Source organism: Larus michahellis, chromosome 12, assembly GCF_964199755.1.
Source record: "Larus michahellis chromosome 12, bLarMic1.1, whole genome shotgun sequence".
In the NCBI taxonomy this organism is placed as follows: Eukaryota; Metazoa; Chordata; class Aves; order Charadriiformes; family Laridae; genus Larus; species Larus michahellis.
In genome coordinates this window covers 3,216,541-3,235,384 of record NC_133907.1, presented here as the reverse complement: position 1 = coordinate 3,235,384, position 18,844 = coordinate 3,216,541, and the positions used below count along the sequence as shown (strand labels likewise).

The window sequence follows — 18,844 nt, the reverse complement described above, 5'->3', positions numbered from 1 at the left end:
CCGGCCAATCAGCGCCCGGAGAAGGGCGAGAACACGCAACCATAGAGCCGTCTCTCGGGCCAGAGCGTCCGCCTGGCCGTGCCGGTACGGCCCTCCAGCGGGGAGCCGGGACCATAGAGACGGCGCGGGGCGGGCCGCCGCGGGGCCGGGCCCGGCAGGAGCCGGTCCGCTGGGACAACGCGGGGGAGAAGGGCCGCTGTAGGTACATGGGTGTATGGTTGTGCCGGTTCCGCTGCTGTTGGCAGGCTGGGCTGCGGAGGAGAGCTGAGCAGAGCTCCCGATCCGCCGCCGCCGCGCCCGGGGGGGTCACGGCCGAGGCAACGCCTCCGTTTGGGTGTTTCAATGGCCTCAAGAGGTACAAATTCTGACGTGCTGCAAACGATACTCCTCAAAAATGTAATTTGACTTACACAGACTGGGGATATAGATCCAATCACTCGTTTTTCACGGGCTTTGGGCAGCCCGGTGCAGCGGGGGTGTCCCCGCCCAGGGCAGGGGGGTGGGACTAAATGAGCTATAAGGTCAATTCCAACCTAAATCATCCCGTGATTATTGTTTTTGTAACTGTGCCATAAAGCGCAGCCTCCAAAACACACTTTAATTCCGATTGTCCTTACATCGAAACTGCGAAAATCCACAATGTCATCAATAATTTATTATTTTAACTTATTTCCGCAAACAAACCTCCGAGTTCATAAACAATGCCGAGTTTTGGCCAAAGAACTTCAAGTATTTAATAACACAGTTGTTAGCCCCGTGACAAAGAAAGGTTCAGCGTGGCAAGTGGTTCCTACGGACGGAGAGGGCTCTTCTTCGGGCTAAAACCGCAACGAACGTCACTTAACTCAAACACCAACGTTCAGCCTCTCTTTTTGAACCCGTAGCCTTGGAAATCTCTCTTGGGCTCCGCTGTCCCGCCTGGTTCTTGCCGGCTCCTCCCCAAAAGGAGGAGTTTCTGCAATAAAGAGGGAGCGGAGGAAGGTGTCCCCCCCCTCCGGGAGGGTTTGTGGCTCCTCTGGAGAGGGAAGCGCACCCCAAGCAGAGAGGAGGCACCAGGGTGTAATTCATACCGCAATCGCTGTGTACAGGTAAAGAACAAAGAACAGGTGTAATTGCTTTCTAATAAGTAGCACACTATATCAAATAACTAAGCTGCAATGGGCGTGAGGTGCCGTGTGGCAGTGTGTGAGGTGCCGACACCTCTTTTGTCACAGGTTGGGATGTTCAACCAAGTGCAACAGAAATGTCCCTTTCCCCCTTTATTGTCCCTGCAGTAAAGAAAAGTAAAAAGGGGCTAAAGGCCCCTCCTGAGTTGAGGTTTTGCTTGTCATGAAAAACAGTTTGGGGTGGGGCTTTTTTTAAATATTTTTAGGAGTTGGCATTTTTTCTGATCATAATGTTAACAAAAAACGAGGTTTTTTAATCTTTCTGTGCAGAATATTATGGCCAGCTGCCTTCTCTTTTTTTTTTTCCCTTTTGAATGCTTTCCCTAGTTTTTTGATGCTTCTCGTAACATAAAACCTTCTTAGAAACTGAGCTTTTTTTGAGAAAAGAGGCTTTACAGGCACTTTAGTTGTAACAAACACACTTTGAATGTTACTATTGAAGCATTTTCTTACTGAGTCTGAAAACAAAGTGACTAATGCATGAGTTGTTTATATTTGGTTAGATAGTACTCCTTGTAGTGATACCTTTTTTTTGAAGGCAGCACTAGCCCAATGTGTTAAAATCCAAAGTATATAAAAAGCTTATAGAACTATTATTCCTTTATCTAGATACAGGCCTTTTTTTCCCTACTAATGTTCTGGGCGCAATAAAAAGTGCGTGTTTGGGGGAATGAGCAGTATCTTAAGTAATAAATGACACATATTTTATACTTTTTCTTTCCTGATAGAAAGCTGCCTTGTCACCTTCTGTATTCCCCTTTTTAATTTGTTTCTCACTGAATAAATGTTTAATTGCCCCATGTATAATATCTGTGTCTGTCTTTAGTGAAGAGGAATGGTTGTGTTCCCTGTGCTTCATAGCCTGGAATACCCAAGGATTTGGAAATAGCAAACTTGCATGGCTTTCGTTTGTTAAACCTCGCAAAATTAAGATGGGGATAGGAAGATACAAAGCTGTGCAGCAGTTCAGGGCAAAAGCTTCCTACGTTGTTCCCTCTTTTCCTAGCACGAAAGCCTAACTTCTGTTAAAAACCCTCACGTTCTGCCCAAAGGTGGAACCAAACCTTTCTTTTACTACTCAGGGGAAACCTTGCAGGATACTTCTGTGACTCCAAAGTTGGATTAAAATGCATGGAAACAAACTACTTTGCTTTCAGGAAACTATTCCATGCCTTCAATATGCCACAGTCCTACAAGAATCTTGCAGTAATTAGGGCAGTAATAACATGGAAAGTTGGATTTTTGGGCAAGACTACGAAACTGAGATGAAAAGAAATATATAATAACTGTAATTCAGTGCAGTTTGTAGAATTTTTACATGGATTAGGATTCGATAAATCCTAATCTCAAAGAGGTATTTTGATCACTGATATTTGGAGTTGAATGGAATGAATCCCAAACCAAAATCACTAATTCCTGGAGAAGTCTCAAAAATCCCTGCAAAAAAAGCTATATATTGTAGGGAGGGGGAGAGAGTTTACCTAGAATTGGAGGGGGGGAAAAAAAAAATCTGCAAGTTTCTGTCAGCAGGTAGGGAAGGGGGTTGCTTTATTTATGTCAATATGCTTAACCCTCAGTAAAGTATTTCTCTGTGTTCATCTAATCTTTAGGAAAAATGAACTATCAGGAGCCTTGGAGGATCAAGGACCCAGAAGATACACTACCTTGACACCTGACTTACCTATTTTGAGTGAAGTGCTGAACTCTGAGGACAGAGCCCTTTTTTCACAACAAAAGGTAAAGCTTGAGCACAGCCAACAAAAATTAGTCTCTCCTGACTTAAAATAATCAATTATCTGTTAAAAAACCCACAACACCTGGCAGAGATGGAGGAGGGGAAGAGAACTTGCTTGTTTGCTTTCATCCCTACTCTTTTCATGGGCTAACTCTGTCCCTGGTGTTTACCTGACTGCTGAAATTGGCTCACCAGAACATTCAGTGAGGAAGCGCTGAGAGAAAGGGTGAGCATAAAGTAAGTTTTATATTTAAGGGTTTCGCATCTTCAAACACTGGAAAAGGTTGCTATCTTGGTGAAGGGAAAGGTGGGTGAGAGCAGAAGTGACACCCCAGATCTGGGGACACCATCTCTGTGCAACATGAAGATGATGCCTTAGTGCCTGTCACAAATTGTAGTTTCATGGGTTGCACCTAAAGACCCTTGTGTGAGACACTACAAATATAAATCAGGCCAATTTGCAGACACCCAAAGCTTAAAAAAGAATAATTGGGGAAACGTAAGGGATAAACAAATAAAGATGTATCTGCTGCAGAGGAAAGTCTCAGTGTACTGACTGCCTTATCGCGGGAAAAGTTTGGGAAGCAGTGGAGAAAAGTTTTAAGGAGAGTTAGTGCTGAGGCATTTGTAGATATCTTAGCATAAGCTTCTCCGGTATTTAAGAAGGAGAGATAGATAAGGTGCTTATTAGACTGTTTTAGATGCTGATTGATAGTCATTAATCTCTGCTAGAATCTCCCAGCAGTGTTTTCAGTTCGAACCAATTAGAAACTATCGTCGTGTTATATGACAGGAGGCCTAAATTGAAACAAAACTTGTGTTACGTGGGTACCCAAAAAAGCTCCTCCTGTGTGCTGCCAGGACGATGCAGATTCAGACCAGTAACCCAGGAGTAAATTTCTCATGTTAAGGGAAATTAGGCTCTAACAGGAAAAGAATTAGGAAGGGAATGAGGCAGGGAAAGGACTGAGGTGCTGGTGGTATCATTTAAGTGAAGGTGACACAGGTGTTTTGTCAGCAGAGGCAGATACTCTGACTTGGACTTTAACACAAAGATGTAGGGTTTTGTGGGCTGGAAGTGTGATGTGCCTTAATGGTGTTCACTGGATGTGCAAAGTGAATCGGTGTTACGTTGAGATGGTGTAAGCCTCTTACCAAATGCGTGTAAGAGGAATTTAATATCGGTTTCACTGCTGGATCTCCTGTTGCAGGATCCCCTGTTCACTGCTGGTGTGCAATCCCTTGTTTTGCATGTTCCCATCCCTTGGTGTGCAAGTCCTGGGTTTGAGCACTCCCTAGATGCTAAATTTGTCCGTTAACAATATGTTATTAGCTTTTCCCAGGGCATAAATCACAGTGCAGCTTGATCTACTGAATCATAAGGTATTTCCCCTCCACGTGCTTTTGATTTATTGTAGCTCTGTAGTTGCAGAACAAAAATTAAACTTCTGCTTGCCTTTAATCATGGTGTCTTGTACTTTTGCACAGGAATCTGTTGGGTTTTTTTTACCTCTTGGTGTTCCTGTGTGAAGTAAGTATTAATGCTGCCCAGTTTTACAGGTGGAGAAAGAGGCTGACTATGCTATCAGGTGAAAAGCTAATAGTAGCTTTTGCAAAATTATCCTGGGCTTTTACCACCAGAAGTCTTGTATATAGAATGTAGACTTCTAAAAGATGTAATCAAAATACTTGATAGAATGCTGTAATTCTATAGAATTAATGCTAAGTATGTTTTTATATTTCCACATGTTTTCATTCCTTAATTCATCTTAGTAAACACTGCACCTATCTGGAATCCAACTGCAATTGGTGTTATCAACACATCAGGAAAAATGTGCAGGATCAGGGTTAATCAAAGAGCCAAATCTCACACCTCCAGCTGCCTAAAAGGCTCTTCAGATGTCCAGGTCAGGAGTGTCTGCATGGCCTTGTGGGTCTGCCTGTAAACCGTCGGACCCCTCAGTGCCTGTGGGACGTGGGTGCTTCTGATGGCTAATATCACAAACCTGACAGTAGGAACAAAACATGTAAATGGGAGTTAACTCTCTGTAATGATTTATAGCAGCTTGGATCCTGGAGAGCATTTTGAGTAGCCTAACCATTTTTAAAGGGTGTTTACTGGGAAGCCTTCATGCAGTGGATGAGCTGATCTGCTGAACGCTTCCCTTCCACAGCACTCCATAACCTGGACCCAGAGGTCTACAGCAATTGCTATTTGATTTTCTAAAACAGATGGAGTAGAACAGGAAAACAAAAGAAATCCCCAGTGGAATAAGCACAGGTGGGGAGCATAGCTGATGTGAGCAGTTGGGGCTGCAGGTAAGCTCCTCTGCCATGTTAATCCCGTGACAAAGCTGTGCTGCTGTGAGAGAAGTCGCTGTGGGCAAAACAGTGTTTGGCACTGCTATTGTGCAGTTTTGCCTTGGCACTTGCAACCTCACGAATAATAAATAAAACTGCAATTCCTGTGAGGTAAGATCACCCCGTATTTTTGATAAGAGAACTGGGAGCAGCCGTTGTTGATGCTGCAGCACTCGCCTGCACAGGAAGCCCTGAGGTGACCGGCGCTGTGCGCCGCCGCAGGACGGCAGCGTGCGGCGGCCTAGAGCCGAGGGGACGGGGACTCCGCAGGCAGCCGTGTGGGGAAGGGCTCGGCCTCCCCTGCAGCCGGAGGGGACGGGGACGAGCGGGCCCGGTCGTGGGCCGGGCTGAGAGGCCACCGCGCCCTTCCCGCCGCGCCGTGAGGGAGCGCGCGCCGCCCGCCCGGGAGGCGGGGCCAACGCCCACCGACAGTCCTCCGGGAGCCGTGCGCAACGCGAGGCGCTCTAGGCTGCCGTTGGCCGCCATCTTGGTTTCTATGGTAGCGGGGGAGGAGCGCCCCCGCCCAACGCTCCGGAGCGGTTGCGAGGAGGAAATGGCGGCTCGGCTCGGCTGAGACCCGCGCCGGCGGCGAGATCCCCCACCCCCTCCCCGCGGTGAGTGAGGGAGGCAACCGGAGGAGCACCGGGACGGGAGGAGAAAGGGAGCGAGGCCGCCGCTGCGGCGGAGGGGTCGCGGAAAAAGGGGCGGCCGCCTCCTCCGGCCTGGACGCCTTTGGGCTCGACTAGAAAATGGAGGCGGGCGGGCGGTGCGGGTCAGGGCGGCCAGAGGGCCCCGGGCGGGGAGGGGAGGGGGGGCGGGGGGGGCGGCTGAGGGAAGCGGCGCGGCCTGTTTTCAGGGGACCGTCGGTGCGGCTGCAGGGCGCGGGCACGCCGGAGGCCTGGCCCGGTTCCAGAGAAGGTCGGCGACTCGATGCGGGGGCCCCGGAGGAAGCTAAAAGCCGCCGCCCCGTAAGCTCCTAACGCGGTTGGGCCGGAGCGGAGAGGACGCCCTCCCCGGGCGGAGCGGGCTGGAAGGCGGGTTCCTCCATCTTGGGGGGGAAAAGGAGAGGACGGTTGTGCTCTGAGGCGATCGACGTCATATCCAAGCTGACGCCGGCAAGCTTCTCCGTGACGTCACCACCGACTTTTAACCGCCTTTTTCGTTGAGTTTCACCGTTGCCCTGATACCGGAGGAGGGCCCGGCGGGTGGCGGGGTGCGGGGAGCCGCCAGAAACCACCCCAAAAACTCGTTCTGGGGTCGGGGGGGGCAGGCTGCTGAGGGTGGGAGTGAGCGTTACCTGCCTTGAGGTGACGAGTGTTTTCTCCGGGCAGTGGAGGTGATCTCCTCGTTGGTGAGTTACACAAGAAAAGTTGAACTTATATGAAGTTCTGGTGACTTCCTTGTGAGGGGAAAACAGGAGGGGTTGAATTTTTAGCAGTAATTGTTGTCTGGCTTTAAATATTTAGTAAATTCCCTGTCAGTAACCATTCTCCACCCTTTGCGTTAATGTACTTAAATACTGTCTCTTGGAGGTGATAGTAGTTTGGAGCTGCTTATTTGGCTTACACAAAGCTATTCTTTGGTGACCAAATTTATTTTCATACAGTTAAGTAGTTTTCAGTTTATACCTCCAAGTGATAGCTGTATTTTAATAGTGGGTTAAGAAAATCTTACCGTTTTTAGCATGTCACTTTTAAATTGGAAAGAACGATACTATCTTTTCAATATGTTACAAAATGCGTGTTACATTCTGCCTGCTGTTTGTACCTTCAGTAATTCAAAATAGTGTAACAAGCTGTTTTTCTTGCATGGGCTTTCATGTTTTCCTTCTAGGAACTCAGGGAGACAAAAAATGCTGATTCCTTTTGTTTAACTCAAAAGGATGTATATAGCAGTCATAATTTCCCTGGGTGGTGTTTGTTTTGTTTTGTTGGTTTTGGTTTTTTTTTTCCTGGATAATCTAGGATTTTTTTTGCAGAAATAGCTTTTTTTTAAATATTTAATCATCACAGCCTTATTTAAGTAAATTCTTTGGCAGCTGATATTCTATATTTTGCTTTATTTTATGAGAATTTTTTTACTGTTTGCTTGTCTTTGTTTTACACAGTTTTCTTGTAAGTGGTAATTTGAATTGGTTTAGCTTCAAAAAACAAAAATTATGAGCTTTTTAAGCCATTTAATTGCTGGTCAATGAAAGATTATAATGTGTAGTTACTGTACAAGTGTAGCATACATATACAGTGTTAATTGTAATAGATGTTTTGGGTTCTGCTCCACTTCTATGTATGCCAGCTGCTTGTTATCGTTCTTTGACATTTGGAACTTACTATAGGAATAAATATAGAAGTACGCTCAAAATAGCTGTACAGTTAGGCCTTAAATTTTTTCCCTTGATGGTTCCAGAAACATTTTGCACAGAAAAGTTTTTCTAATGCACTTTGGTGGAAGAATAAAGGCTTGTGTTAGCCTTCAGCCTCCTTTGAGACCTCATGACTCCAGTGATTTACAAATTGAATTATTGTTGATTTCAAGACTAGCATTTAAATACATTTTTTTTTTTATAAAGTTTCTGTGTTTTCAGTTAAGGGATATTTTAGTTAATTTCTATTGGTGTGCAAATGAAGTTTTTGCTCTGCTGCAAATTTATGTACGCTACGAAATACTACAGATTTTAAAACTGTTCAAATATAAAATAATACATATCATTCACACAGTGCTTCAGAGGGTGCTTTTCATACAACTGAAAGATGTCTTTTGAATTTAAAAAAAACACCCTGAAACTCCCAAAAGCAATACTAATAGAATTGTATGAGTCCAAAATAGTAAATAAAATTGAATAAATATATTTCAGTGTCTAGTGGACTCATCAAAAGGTAGTTTGTTCTACTTACTTGCTCCACTACTAAGATTTTTCGGACAGTAGATTATGTTAATTTGTGTCTGGTTTAATATGGTAATTGTCTTTATAGTTGTAATTTACAGCTGTGCCATTATAATTCTCTACAGCCTGAAACTTCAGTGAGAATTACTGAGTGGAGAGAGGAAGGACAAGGGTCATAGGGGTTAGGCTGAGAGTTTATAAAATTTAACTGATAAAATGGAAGAAGGGACGGTACCTAGCAAGAGTGAGATTAGGTGGGTTTTAGTTGACAGAAGTGGTAGTGTCTATCTGCACCAGTTTTGTTTGCTGGTGCACTTTTTCTGCCTAGTGTCTCTCGTAGTGATACAAGTAGTAGGAGATTCAAGGAGAGGATTTTAATATAAGTAAGGCTTATCTAGTTTATGCAAGAACTCGTTGCTTTTTTGTGTTCTGTTAAGCCTCTCCTCGCTAGGAGAATCTTTAGTCAGCTGTCAGTTAACTTTTTGAGGGTTGTGCTACTATTAAGTTTTTATCTAATACAGCTTCTGAAATAAGTGAATACTTCACAGTTATTAATGGTGGTAATCTCAAGAGCATTGATAGACTTTAAAATTAAGAAAAATCTTAAATTTCCAGTTAGGGATCTAAAACACAAAGATTAAATGTGCATTATATGTGTTCTCACAGCAAACCCTAATCAAAATTGGGAACTGAAGTGTATTTACTGCATTTTTAATAACATAATCAGTATGCTGTAATTACTGTGTTTCACTAAATTCTGAAGGAGAAATTAATTTCTGTTTCACTTAATTTAATGAAGCCTTTTTCATGCAATAAGAATGAAAATTATAACTTGTTTCAGGAGTTATATTTTAGCTCATGTTTTACAAATGAAATTATGGAAAAAAGTGCAAAAACAGGGTTGTTTTTATTCAACAGCTGTGCTGATAGGGTCAGAAATTATAATCCTGCAGTTGTTTTGAGTCCATTCCTGTATACACAGTTGTACTGACAACGATAACTAGACATGCCAAAGGATACAGATAGTTTAATTATAATGTAAAACTAACTTTTTTACATACACTAGTTACACATCCCTAAATATTATATGTACTGTAATAATGCCAACTTGACAAAAATCCCCTACAGTTTTACTAGTTTGTGTAAAACTGTCTGTGAAGAGGGAATTTTAAATACAGTGTAAGTATTCAAGCTGAAATTTGACAGTTGTAGAATTGTAATCTTTTATGTTTAAAAATAAACAAGTTGTGGGATGTGGAAGAGTTAAACTGCAAGATTCTCAGATTTAGCCTGAATAACTGTTGCCATTCAGCTAACAGCCATGATAAAGAACTGATTTCTTTGGTACTTCAGTGGAGGAATGCCAGATTGTGAATTACCTTTCCAAAACACATGGTTCCCTATGCAGTTGCTGAAAATGTATTTTTAGTGCTGCTAAAGAGGTCAAGTTCAGTAGCAGAAATTGAATGTTAGGCAAATGAGTAGTATGTATTTGTAAAATATTTTCATTGAAGATGATGGAAGGGGAGTGTAAAGGTATTGTATATTGAGTAATACCCAATAACAATCAAAGTTTGTAATTGATATTTCTGTTGGCGTAAGCTTTGGACCATGGCTTGTAAAATCGGCTTGTACTGGGACCTTTAGAAGGTTTCTTGTACAGAGGTGGTTATGTTTATTTTTTTAATCTAAGCTTTTGACCACAGAAAGCTGCCTTTTTTTCCCCCCTTAATCTGTCTAAAATGGAAAAAGAAGAAAGCAGAGCTAGCTGCACTTGTCGTTCTACTCACAACTTTTCTTAATGGGCAAAATCTGTTTTCTGTCTCATCTTTACTTCATACTGTTCATACCCTGAGAGCAGAAGTAAACTTGACCCCAAAAAATCAATTTTATTTTGTTGTCTTTGGGTAAAATTAGTGCAGATACGGGATTAGTTTACTCAGAAGAATGTGAATAGAAGCTTCAGAAGGTTATATAGGAGTAGTAAAAAAGCCAAATGTCAGTCTGTTAGTAAGCCGATAGAGTGTATCTGCCTAGTCTCTTAAGCACCTGTGAAGCTCTGGACTAAAAAATACCAATGGCATGTATATAATACTTTCCTCTTAAAGTTAGTTACTGTTTCCTCAAATGCAGAAATGCTAAAATGAATGTGAATTTTGTTTATCAAATACAATTATGGGCCTACAGGTTGGAGGATGTGCGTAGTATAAGCGTCTTATGTTGAGGTTTGTCCTGTACTGAAGTTCTGTCAGTACGGCCGCCCGTTACAGTTCTGTCCCCAGCTATTAACGGACAGGGCTGTGCTGGCAAAAGCTCTAATGTGTACCCAGATATCTTAGACTCTGTTTGCTGATGTAACTTTTTTCATTCAAGGCATTTGAATGAACTTTCAAAGTCTTGCTTCCTCCTGAGATAAACTGCTTCCCTACTTGAAAGGGCCTGTACTAGTGTGTTGATAGAGTTTCATTATGTGTGCAGCCACACTGATAAAACTCTGCTGCACCAGGATGGTGCTCACCTACTACCCCACCCTGCAAACAGAATGGCTCATACAGGTAAAAGTACACTTCTGCAGGTGTAATCACACCAATATGAGGTGCTTATACCAGCACAGTTCTGTTGATTAGGGATTGTACCCCTTAACATTCCTGACTTGTGCAATTGTGACAGTGAATATCTGTAGTGTAGATATGATCATAGTCTTGTCTGTTATTTAATAAAATTCCCACGTTTGCCAGATTTCTGGTGGACCTGCTGCTAAAGTGCCTTGAATGTTTCTATGACAAATTGCTGTTTAGCTGAATTTAGCTGTGAGAACTTCACCCTGGTTCAAAGAAGCACTTTTTGCTACTAATCCAGAATAAAATATGCTTGTAATCCCTACTGCTGTTCTCATTCTGCTGCACTTAGTGAAGTGTTCCATCCCTTCTTTCCTTTAATTGATTTTTTTCCTGACTGTTCTGATCCAGTATGATGCAGTCTGAAATGAGAAAATTTTTTTAAGTGTTTTGCTTGGGAAGTTGCTTTTCTAATCTGAAAGACTAGAAAAACATCAAAACAAACATCAGTGTGTGTATTTTGTTTTGCATAAACCAGGGAGCTACTTTATGCGTTTTTGCGTGGAGTAGTTGTGTCAGACTGTGGAGTCGCTCAGTGTCTTTAATGTCTGCTGCTGTGCACTAGAGTCTCCTGTGCATGCATGGCACTGTGATTTTGTGCGTACGTGGTAAATCCAATGCTTGCAGGAGGTCCCACATTCACTGCAAACGTGCAGGATTGCGGTCCTGTGTGTGCGTGGTTATCCGTCATGGGATGCAGTGGCCTTCTTATGAGGCTTACCTAAGGTAAGTAAGTAGCCCAGCAGAAATCATGGAAAGGATGATGGTGTATGCATTAGTTTCAGACATACAGTAGGGAGGGTTTTTCATCATGGGTGACTAGACATTTTAATTTGGAATTTATTATTACAAGCACAGAGACAAAGTGAATGTATTTATTGTTTTTAAGGGAAGCTGTTTCTTTTAATTCTTGGAATGAATACATTTGTTTACTTTTAAAAATAATTAAGCTGTCAAGTTGGTTTGCTATGAAGTTTATTGGCAATTTGGAATATTTCTTCAATACCTTTCTCAAGTGGGGAAAAAAGTGATATTGAGAAATTGATAAATGTATTGACTTAATTTTCATGAGAGGAAAATCTGGAAGAAAGTTGAACACTTGTTACTGCATCTTTGGAAATTAAAAAAAGGTAGTTAATCTTTACATTTTAAATCTCATTAGGTGATTGGCATCAGGTGACTGTATCTGGGTAGTATTTCGTATCACGTAAATGTGTACTTGATGGGCTGTCCTGTACCAAGACCGGACAAGTTTTGCACCGTACCCTGGACATTTGAAATAATTTTCCAGCACCAAAAATATCCAAACCTGCATTCAAAGCCAAAAAGTCTGCAAACCACAAAAGTTAATTTAAATGATTTTCCTGGTTTTCCACTTGTGTCTGATGGTAGAAATGTGGTAGTGACAGACACTACTGAATTATTTGTGACACCGTGACACTACAAGGTCTTACAGTACCTTCAATGATTCTGTGATAAAATGTCAGCAAGATAGAGGAAGGGCGTTTTAACAGAGATGCAGAAGCCTCTGAATTAATTCCCCCCTGCCCTGGGAGAGCTGATCGCATTGGTGTGCTTGTGGTGTCCCTGAGCTTTTCCCTCACATTGTGGCATGGGTACCATCACACACTTCCTTTCCACTGTCTTCAAAGGGTGCAGATTCTCTCTCCTCTGGTGCAACCATGTCTATCCTGGGGCAGCCTGGTCTAGTCAAGTCAGTTCTTTTCCATTACTTTTGCGAGTAATGAGATGGGGTACTGCCTAATGCTGAAAAATTAGGCTTTCCGAGTACTGGAACCTGTCTTTGTAAAGGGAGATGGGGAAGTGAGGGAAGAAGCAGCAGCTTTGAGTGGAAGGGTGTGATGTGAGACTGTACGGTAGATATCAGTGTTGCCATCCCTGACAAATTAATAATGTTATGTGCATCTGGGGTTGAATACTGTTAGCTAAACTAAAAGCTACCTTAAAAGTAGATCTTGGTGATACTTTGTCCTAATTTGGCTATATAGCACTGCTTATATTTGCTTATAATTATTACTGCTTCATGCAGTATTTAACAAGAGTGCACATTTCTTAAATTAGGATGGGGTATTTCTGAGAAACATGGCTGTAGTAGTGAACTACAGAAATGTAGTACAGACTCTACATTGCGAATTTCAAAGCTTGTTAGTGTGTTGATTTTTCAAATGGGAATAATGTATTGATTCTGGTATAGGAAGGAATTAACTACCACTTTGAAGTTTTTAGTATTGTGGGTATAGGAGATGGTAGGTTTGTTTATAATCTTGGAATTGATTTAGTGTGTTTATAGCCAGCAGAGTGTTTACAGATAAGTTTTACATTTTTTTGTAGCTTTGTTTTTATTCTGTGTCTAACTATAAGCAGTGAAATACTTGGCTTTTATGCAAGTTTTATTTTAACATGATTTTTCAAATGTAAACTTCTTCCTGCCATAAAATCTTTGTATTTGCCAGGGATATATGGACTTTTGACCTTGAACTGCAGCTTGTCTATAGCAGTCAAGTAGTAATTTTTTTTACTAGTAAATTATTTGAGGGGTGGGGGAAGGAGTCCGGGATCACATCAGTTTTCTTATGTCTCCGCATATTGAGACTTGAGCCTTATGACTGCTGTCTCTCTCTGTCTTCCACTCTCATTGCTTCTGTCCTGTCATAACACTCTCATTTCACAACTTTTTGAAAGGTGTTTTCCTTCTTTGAGAAGGAAGATACTTAGTGGATACATTTTGTATGAAAATAAAAGACCATATATTAGTTGTTTTCTGTCATCTGATTTTCTCTTGCTTCCCATGTAAGTAGTCTGCGTTTGCACCTTTCGTGAACAAGCAGATGGAGAGAACTGCACTGCAGCCCTGTGTGTGGGTGACTTTCTGCAGTGCCAGAGCAGAACCTGTTCCCTGCCGTTCTTAGGGGTCAGTGATTGTACCTTTTGTCCGTGGTCTGAAAGGAACTGCTCATTTATGTAGAAAATAGGTTTTGCCCTACTGACTTCCTTTGGGCTGCTTTTGTAATGCTTGTTGATGGAAGGGATTAATTTTGCTGCTGCTTAGTAGAAAGAGTGCAGGTTTCCCACATCATCTTTGACAAATAGGGATGCAAAGTAATTTTTAATGGGATCTGTCTTGTAGGTGGGAGTGGCATCAGCTAAGCCATACCAATATTTCTTTCATTTGCATCAGAAATCGTGTCCTTATATGAGTGCTCAGACAATATTTTTTTTTTCTCGTGTAATGTTAATATATTTGCTTATTAGGAATTTTTTAACACTTAAAGGAGGCATAGGCTAAGCCCAGTGCTTCTTTTACAGGGAGTAAAATGAGCAGTGTCAACTGTGATTGGAGTCACTGTTACATCATTCTGGAAAGGATATTTTCTGTCCAGTTTATAACATCCTGCAGTTTCTTTGATATTTAATAAACCTATCCTGGATATTTTGGTTCTAGCCAAATACCTTGCGTGTCAAGCCTTCTTATTCTGAAAAAAATCACAGAAAAAGATAACTAAGGCCAGTTACAAGTCACTGTGATTGAAGTTAGTGTCTTAAATACTTGCAAAGGCTGTATTTGTGTCAGGACACGGAGATGAAACAGGTCACTGATGAATGATACCTGCTTTTAAAAGATAGAAGGTATAAGACACTTACACTTTTAATTTCTTTGCAGATGCAAACAGTCGTCTTCTCACTAACCCTATTTTTCAGAAAGTTGCTGAATCTTATATTGGCCATTGTGGTAGTTTGAGATTTCTGTCTTGTTCTTGGGCCCTCGCCATTGAATTTCCACAATGTATCTAAACCATTAACTGGAGCTTCAATATGAAGACTTTTAAAAAACAAACAAAACCAAAAAATCTCAAACAAACAGAAAACCCAAAAAACCAAAACACACCTTTTTTTTTTTCTGTCACAGTGGAAGTAAATGTTTGTTAAGTAACAGGTCACACTGAAACAACTCCTGCAGGTACTAGGGTCTGTCACAAGTCTTAATATGAGGTGAACCTTGCTTTCTTGGAGCCTTGTGTAGGGGTGAGTATGTGTGAGATCTTTAGAAATCAAAGATATCCTACTATAGAGTTCTTAGGCTGAGTAGGGAGTAAGAGAACTAATAGGTGCCAGATGTTAATAATTTGGACTAAAGTATTCATGCAAGGTGCTTGTAAATAATGAGATACCAGAATTTGTGCAGATTACAGCAAATTGGCTGAGTATTGAAGAGTGCTGTCATCCAAGAACATGGAATAAGGTGCAGCATGTATTGTCATCTAGATGTTCACAGCAAGGATTAACATTTATGAGAGGGTAAAGATCACTAGTCTTTCATACAGATTCCTCAAAAAGCTAAGTAAAATAGCTAGTAATCTGAAAAGCTGAAACTGAGGAATTTACCTTGAATTCTAACATAGTTTTGGTGGGGGGTTTTTTGTTACACAAGTCACGAGATACTGGAGAAATTATTTCTTTTGGTTCTTTTGAGTTCATGTTTAAGGTTTGATCACTAAGCTGTCTTTCAAGATGCTTTTTTAGAGTGAAATCTTCCCAGCTAACTGAGGCAGTGGATTCTTAATGCAGCTAAAATGATAAGTTCTGGAAAAGACAAAATCTTTATTCCATCTGGGGACCCACTGAACATTTTATTACCTCTTCAGGGAAATGAGAGGAAAAAAGAAAGAAGAGATACTGATGTGAACGTATATTTGTTAGCAATTTGTTGAGTTGGCCTTTGTCTAAAAATATAAAGACAAAAAGATGGGTAAATGTTGGTGTTCTTTAGAAGCTTTGCTCTGTCATCATCAGATTAAGATGTTATATTGAGACATCTTTAAAAGGGCTTAGTGAAGTTAGCACCAGCAGGTCCAGGTGTCTTGGAGCCGCCTGTCCTGCAGTTAGCACCTCTCAGACCAGCGTTACTGGCATAGATCATCTCTCTCCTTCCTTTTTGCCTGAGACTTGTAGACTGTTGGGTTAGAAAGATGTCAGTAGACCACAGAATGCTTTATACTTACAGAAAAGTGGAGTGATATTACAAGCTTTCTCTCTTTTTTTAATTTTATTGATCAATAAAGACATGTTGGAGGATGGATTTTTCTGTCTGTTGTGTGTTTGTGAACAAGTGGTATTGCAGTAGCAGCAGGATTTGGAATTTGGGAATATCTTTTCTTTTGTTAGATTGTCTGCTGATACTGCTCTGGAATTTCTTCAAGCCACGTACACTGGAAAACACACAGGTTGGCAGTATTTAGAGAATCCACAGGGATGTTGAATGTGAGTGATGACTTCTGGAGTCTGACAGAGTGGGCAGCCCCATGTTTTCGGGTTTGTCACTGCTTGAGAATAGTTGACCAAATTGAAATTAAAAGCTTTGTGATTTTTTCCTAGGGTAGGATACTTTGGTGCTTCAATTGCTTCTGGAATTTAGGTCCAGGATGAATTCAAGTGCCTAACTTGTTTCGAGGAAACTGGAACGCTTTACCCGCAAACTATTGTGGGAAGAAAAACCTGAATAAATGCTTTCTTGGCTGAATATTCATTCTCAAGATACTATGCATCACCTTTAAGCTCCGTTTTTAGATAAGTGACTGTTCTGTTTCAGTGGAATGCTCACATTATTACAGTTTGCGAGTTTAAAACAGAGTCTTGACTGAGGGGGTAGTTAATGAAGTCCCACTGGCTGAGATCTGACAAGCGCTTGCTGCTTGATGGTGGTGTGCAGGTGTTAATGAGCCAGCAGCAAGGGGTTACACCAGTTCAGCGTGCCTAAGGGGATCTTGTTGCCCATCCCTGTTCTTGCATGTCTTTACACTAGTTTGTACGTTCATTTTGTTTAATCTTCTTGGATCACTCTTTGGTGGGTTCATTTTCTGCTGGATTCACAAGCTGCGTGTTTACCAAGTATTGGGGTGACTGTTTCTGCAGCAGAGATACATGGGTGGATGTGTGGTGTAGCCCACGTAACTGAGCACGGGGGAAGGGAGCAAGTAGCAGCCCAATTCATGTTAGGGTTGTGCTTCATTCTTCTTAGTCCATAAACATGGATTTTTAATAAGCACCGTGAATCCTTTGTTTAATGAGGACCAGCTGTGTATATTGTGTTTCCATTTAAATCAGCCTAGGGTTTGTATTGGCAAAGCTTACTTCATCTGTGAAGGGGAAGAAACTCTTGATTTGTGTTTCTACCTTTATTTAAAAGCTTACACGCTTTCACAGTGGAGAGTGCTTATCAGAGAAGTTGTTAACCTGTGCAAAACTAGAGGACTTTATGAATAAGCAACAGTATGTAAGTTTATTCTTAACATTATTTTAGCTTTCTGTCCCATCTGTGTCCCTATAGAGATTCTTGCCTCACATTTTTCAATGTATATAATAGCCTTTTTAAGGGAGATGTGTCAGAAAGGCAGGATGGTGCTGATGAGAATTGCCTATTGGGGGAAGTACAATAATTTTCTGTTTCCAGCTAGAATTTTCAGTTTCAGAGATGTGATTGATGTATTGCATTAGGAGGAATGAGATTAATTGATCACGGATGTTCAGTTCCTTTAAAACAAGCTAACCAGTTTACTGCTTCAGCTTGTATTTCTCTCAGTATCTCAGCTGCAATTGAGTAGCTGACAGAACAAAATGTACAAACGATCATACTGAATTGGGAAGAGAAACAGGTGTTTGAAGACTACAAAGTTGCCTTATATTGCAGTAAATATTTCTGCAGGCAGTTACTAGAACGTTTGCTTAGAAGTGCCAGCAGACTTGCTAGGTTTAAAAGTGTAATTGTGAATTAAGGCTTTGGGCTTTTATGTTTTGATAATCTTTGATTTTTCAGATTCTTTTATGCATTTAGTTTTAACCTGTGTTAAGATGCAGTTCTGCAAAAGCAGATTCATGGAAAAGAAGTCTGAAATTTACTCTGTTTTTCATGAAAAGTAATTTGGACCAAACGGGGAGAGAAAAAAATAGAACTACTAAATAGTAATAATTGTAAAACCCCAAGCATTTTATAGCGAATGTAGGGAGTCTGCAACTGTAGTGTTTTAAGTGTTTAAGTTTTAGTGGTTTTATACCTCTCAAATTTGAAATGATTTTAAAATTCCAGTTCTGTTAAATTTTTTCCCTGTAGGTAATAATACAAGTAATAGCAATGAGATGACATCTACTAATGCAAAAAGAAGCATGATTCTTCCGTAGAATCTCTTACGTCTCAATTATTATTTGTGTTGAAAATGCTATTTTTATGTGAAGTCAGAGCTGTAGACTGTGCACTGTACAGCCTTGCCACTGGGTGGGGTATGACTACCGTTGTAAAACGTATTGCGCTGAACGAGCCAGAATGTCTCCTAAGAAGTGAGCATGCCAATTCTCGTTTTGGAATGCTTAAGTGATACCGGCTCTGTGGCTCAAATGTAGTTGTAAAGAGCGTGTTGCACACAGGGCCTTGAACGTACAGATACATAATTGTGCACTGAGAAGACAGTCCTTTAGAAAGTTCTTCCTTTAATATGTTGCTCGATAAAATTATTCAAATAGGATGCACTTCTGGCATGTTCTAGAGGCACAGTTTGTTTTCATAGTTTAATATTAGAGTTGAACAAGAAGTGATTAGCTGACTTTCCCTCTTCCTTTAGGCATATCACTTAAAAATTGCATGATGTGTGATCAGTTGGAGATTCTGAACAGGGAGATTGAAAGGTTGTTACAGAACAACAGCGTGGAAGAAGACACTTTAAACTCAGACTGTCTTCAGCCATCAGTGACTGACTCCCTGGATATAATCACTGATTCAGACAATGGAGCAAAATACATATTAGAGCAGGTATTCAATACCATGAGATACAGCACTAGGATCTTTAAAATTAGTTTATTCTATTGTCTTATTTTTGTTTAATTCTTTTCTGCTCTTTTTGGAGTGGAAATAGTTGGCCGAGGGAAAGAATGTAGGTAATGTATGTAATCCCCTATAGAGAAGGTAGAGGGGAAGGAAATACGGATGTGGATTTAGCTGTGTGCTTGTGGTTTTTTTTCCTAATTCTGCTTTGCCACAGTCATGAAAACTTTGAGATTTCTTGTTCATGAAATA

The 18,844-nt window shown here is 41.1% G+C and overlaps 1 protein-coding gene across 7 annotated transcripts in view; it reads left to right on the top strand.

Moving 5' to 3' along the window:
• Positions 1–62: 62 nt before the first annotated feature.
• Positions 63–18,844, top strand: part of DIDO1 (death inducer-obliterator 1) — a 60,470-nt gene continuing 41,688 nt past the window's right edge. Inside the window, exons 1-2 of one of the 7 annotated variants that reach the window (XM_074605351.1) lie at positions 63–355; positions 2,777–2,903. In XM_074605351.1, coding sequence (XP_074461452.1) covers positions 207–355; positions 2,777–2,903 — 276 coding nt within the window. In that variant the 5' untranslated portion in view covers positions 63–206. Of the gene's footprint in view, positions 356–938; positions 1,089–2,776; positions 2,904–5,758; positions 5,877–6,579; positions 6,614–18,844 lie in introns of those variants that run through there. The other 6 variants (XM_074605357.1, XM_074605353.1, XM_074605358.1 and 3 more) reach the window with 6 other exon arrangements.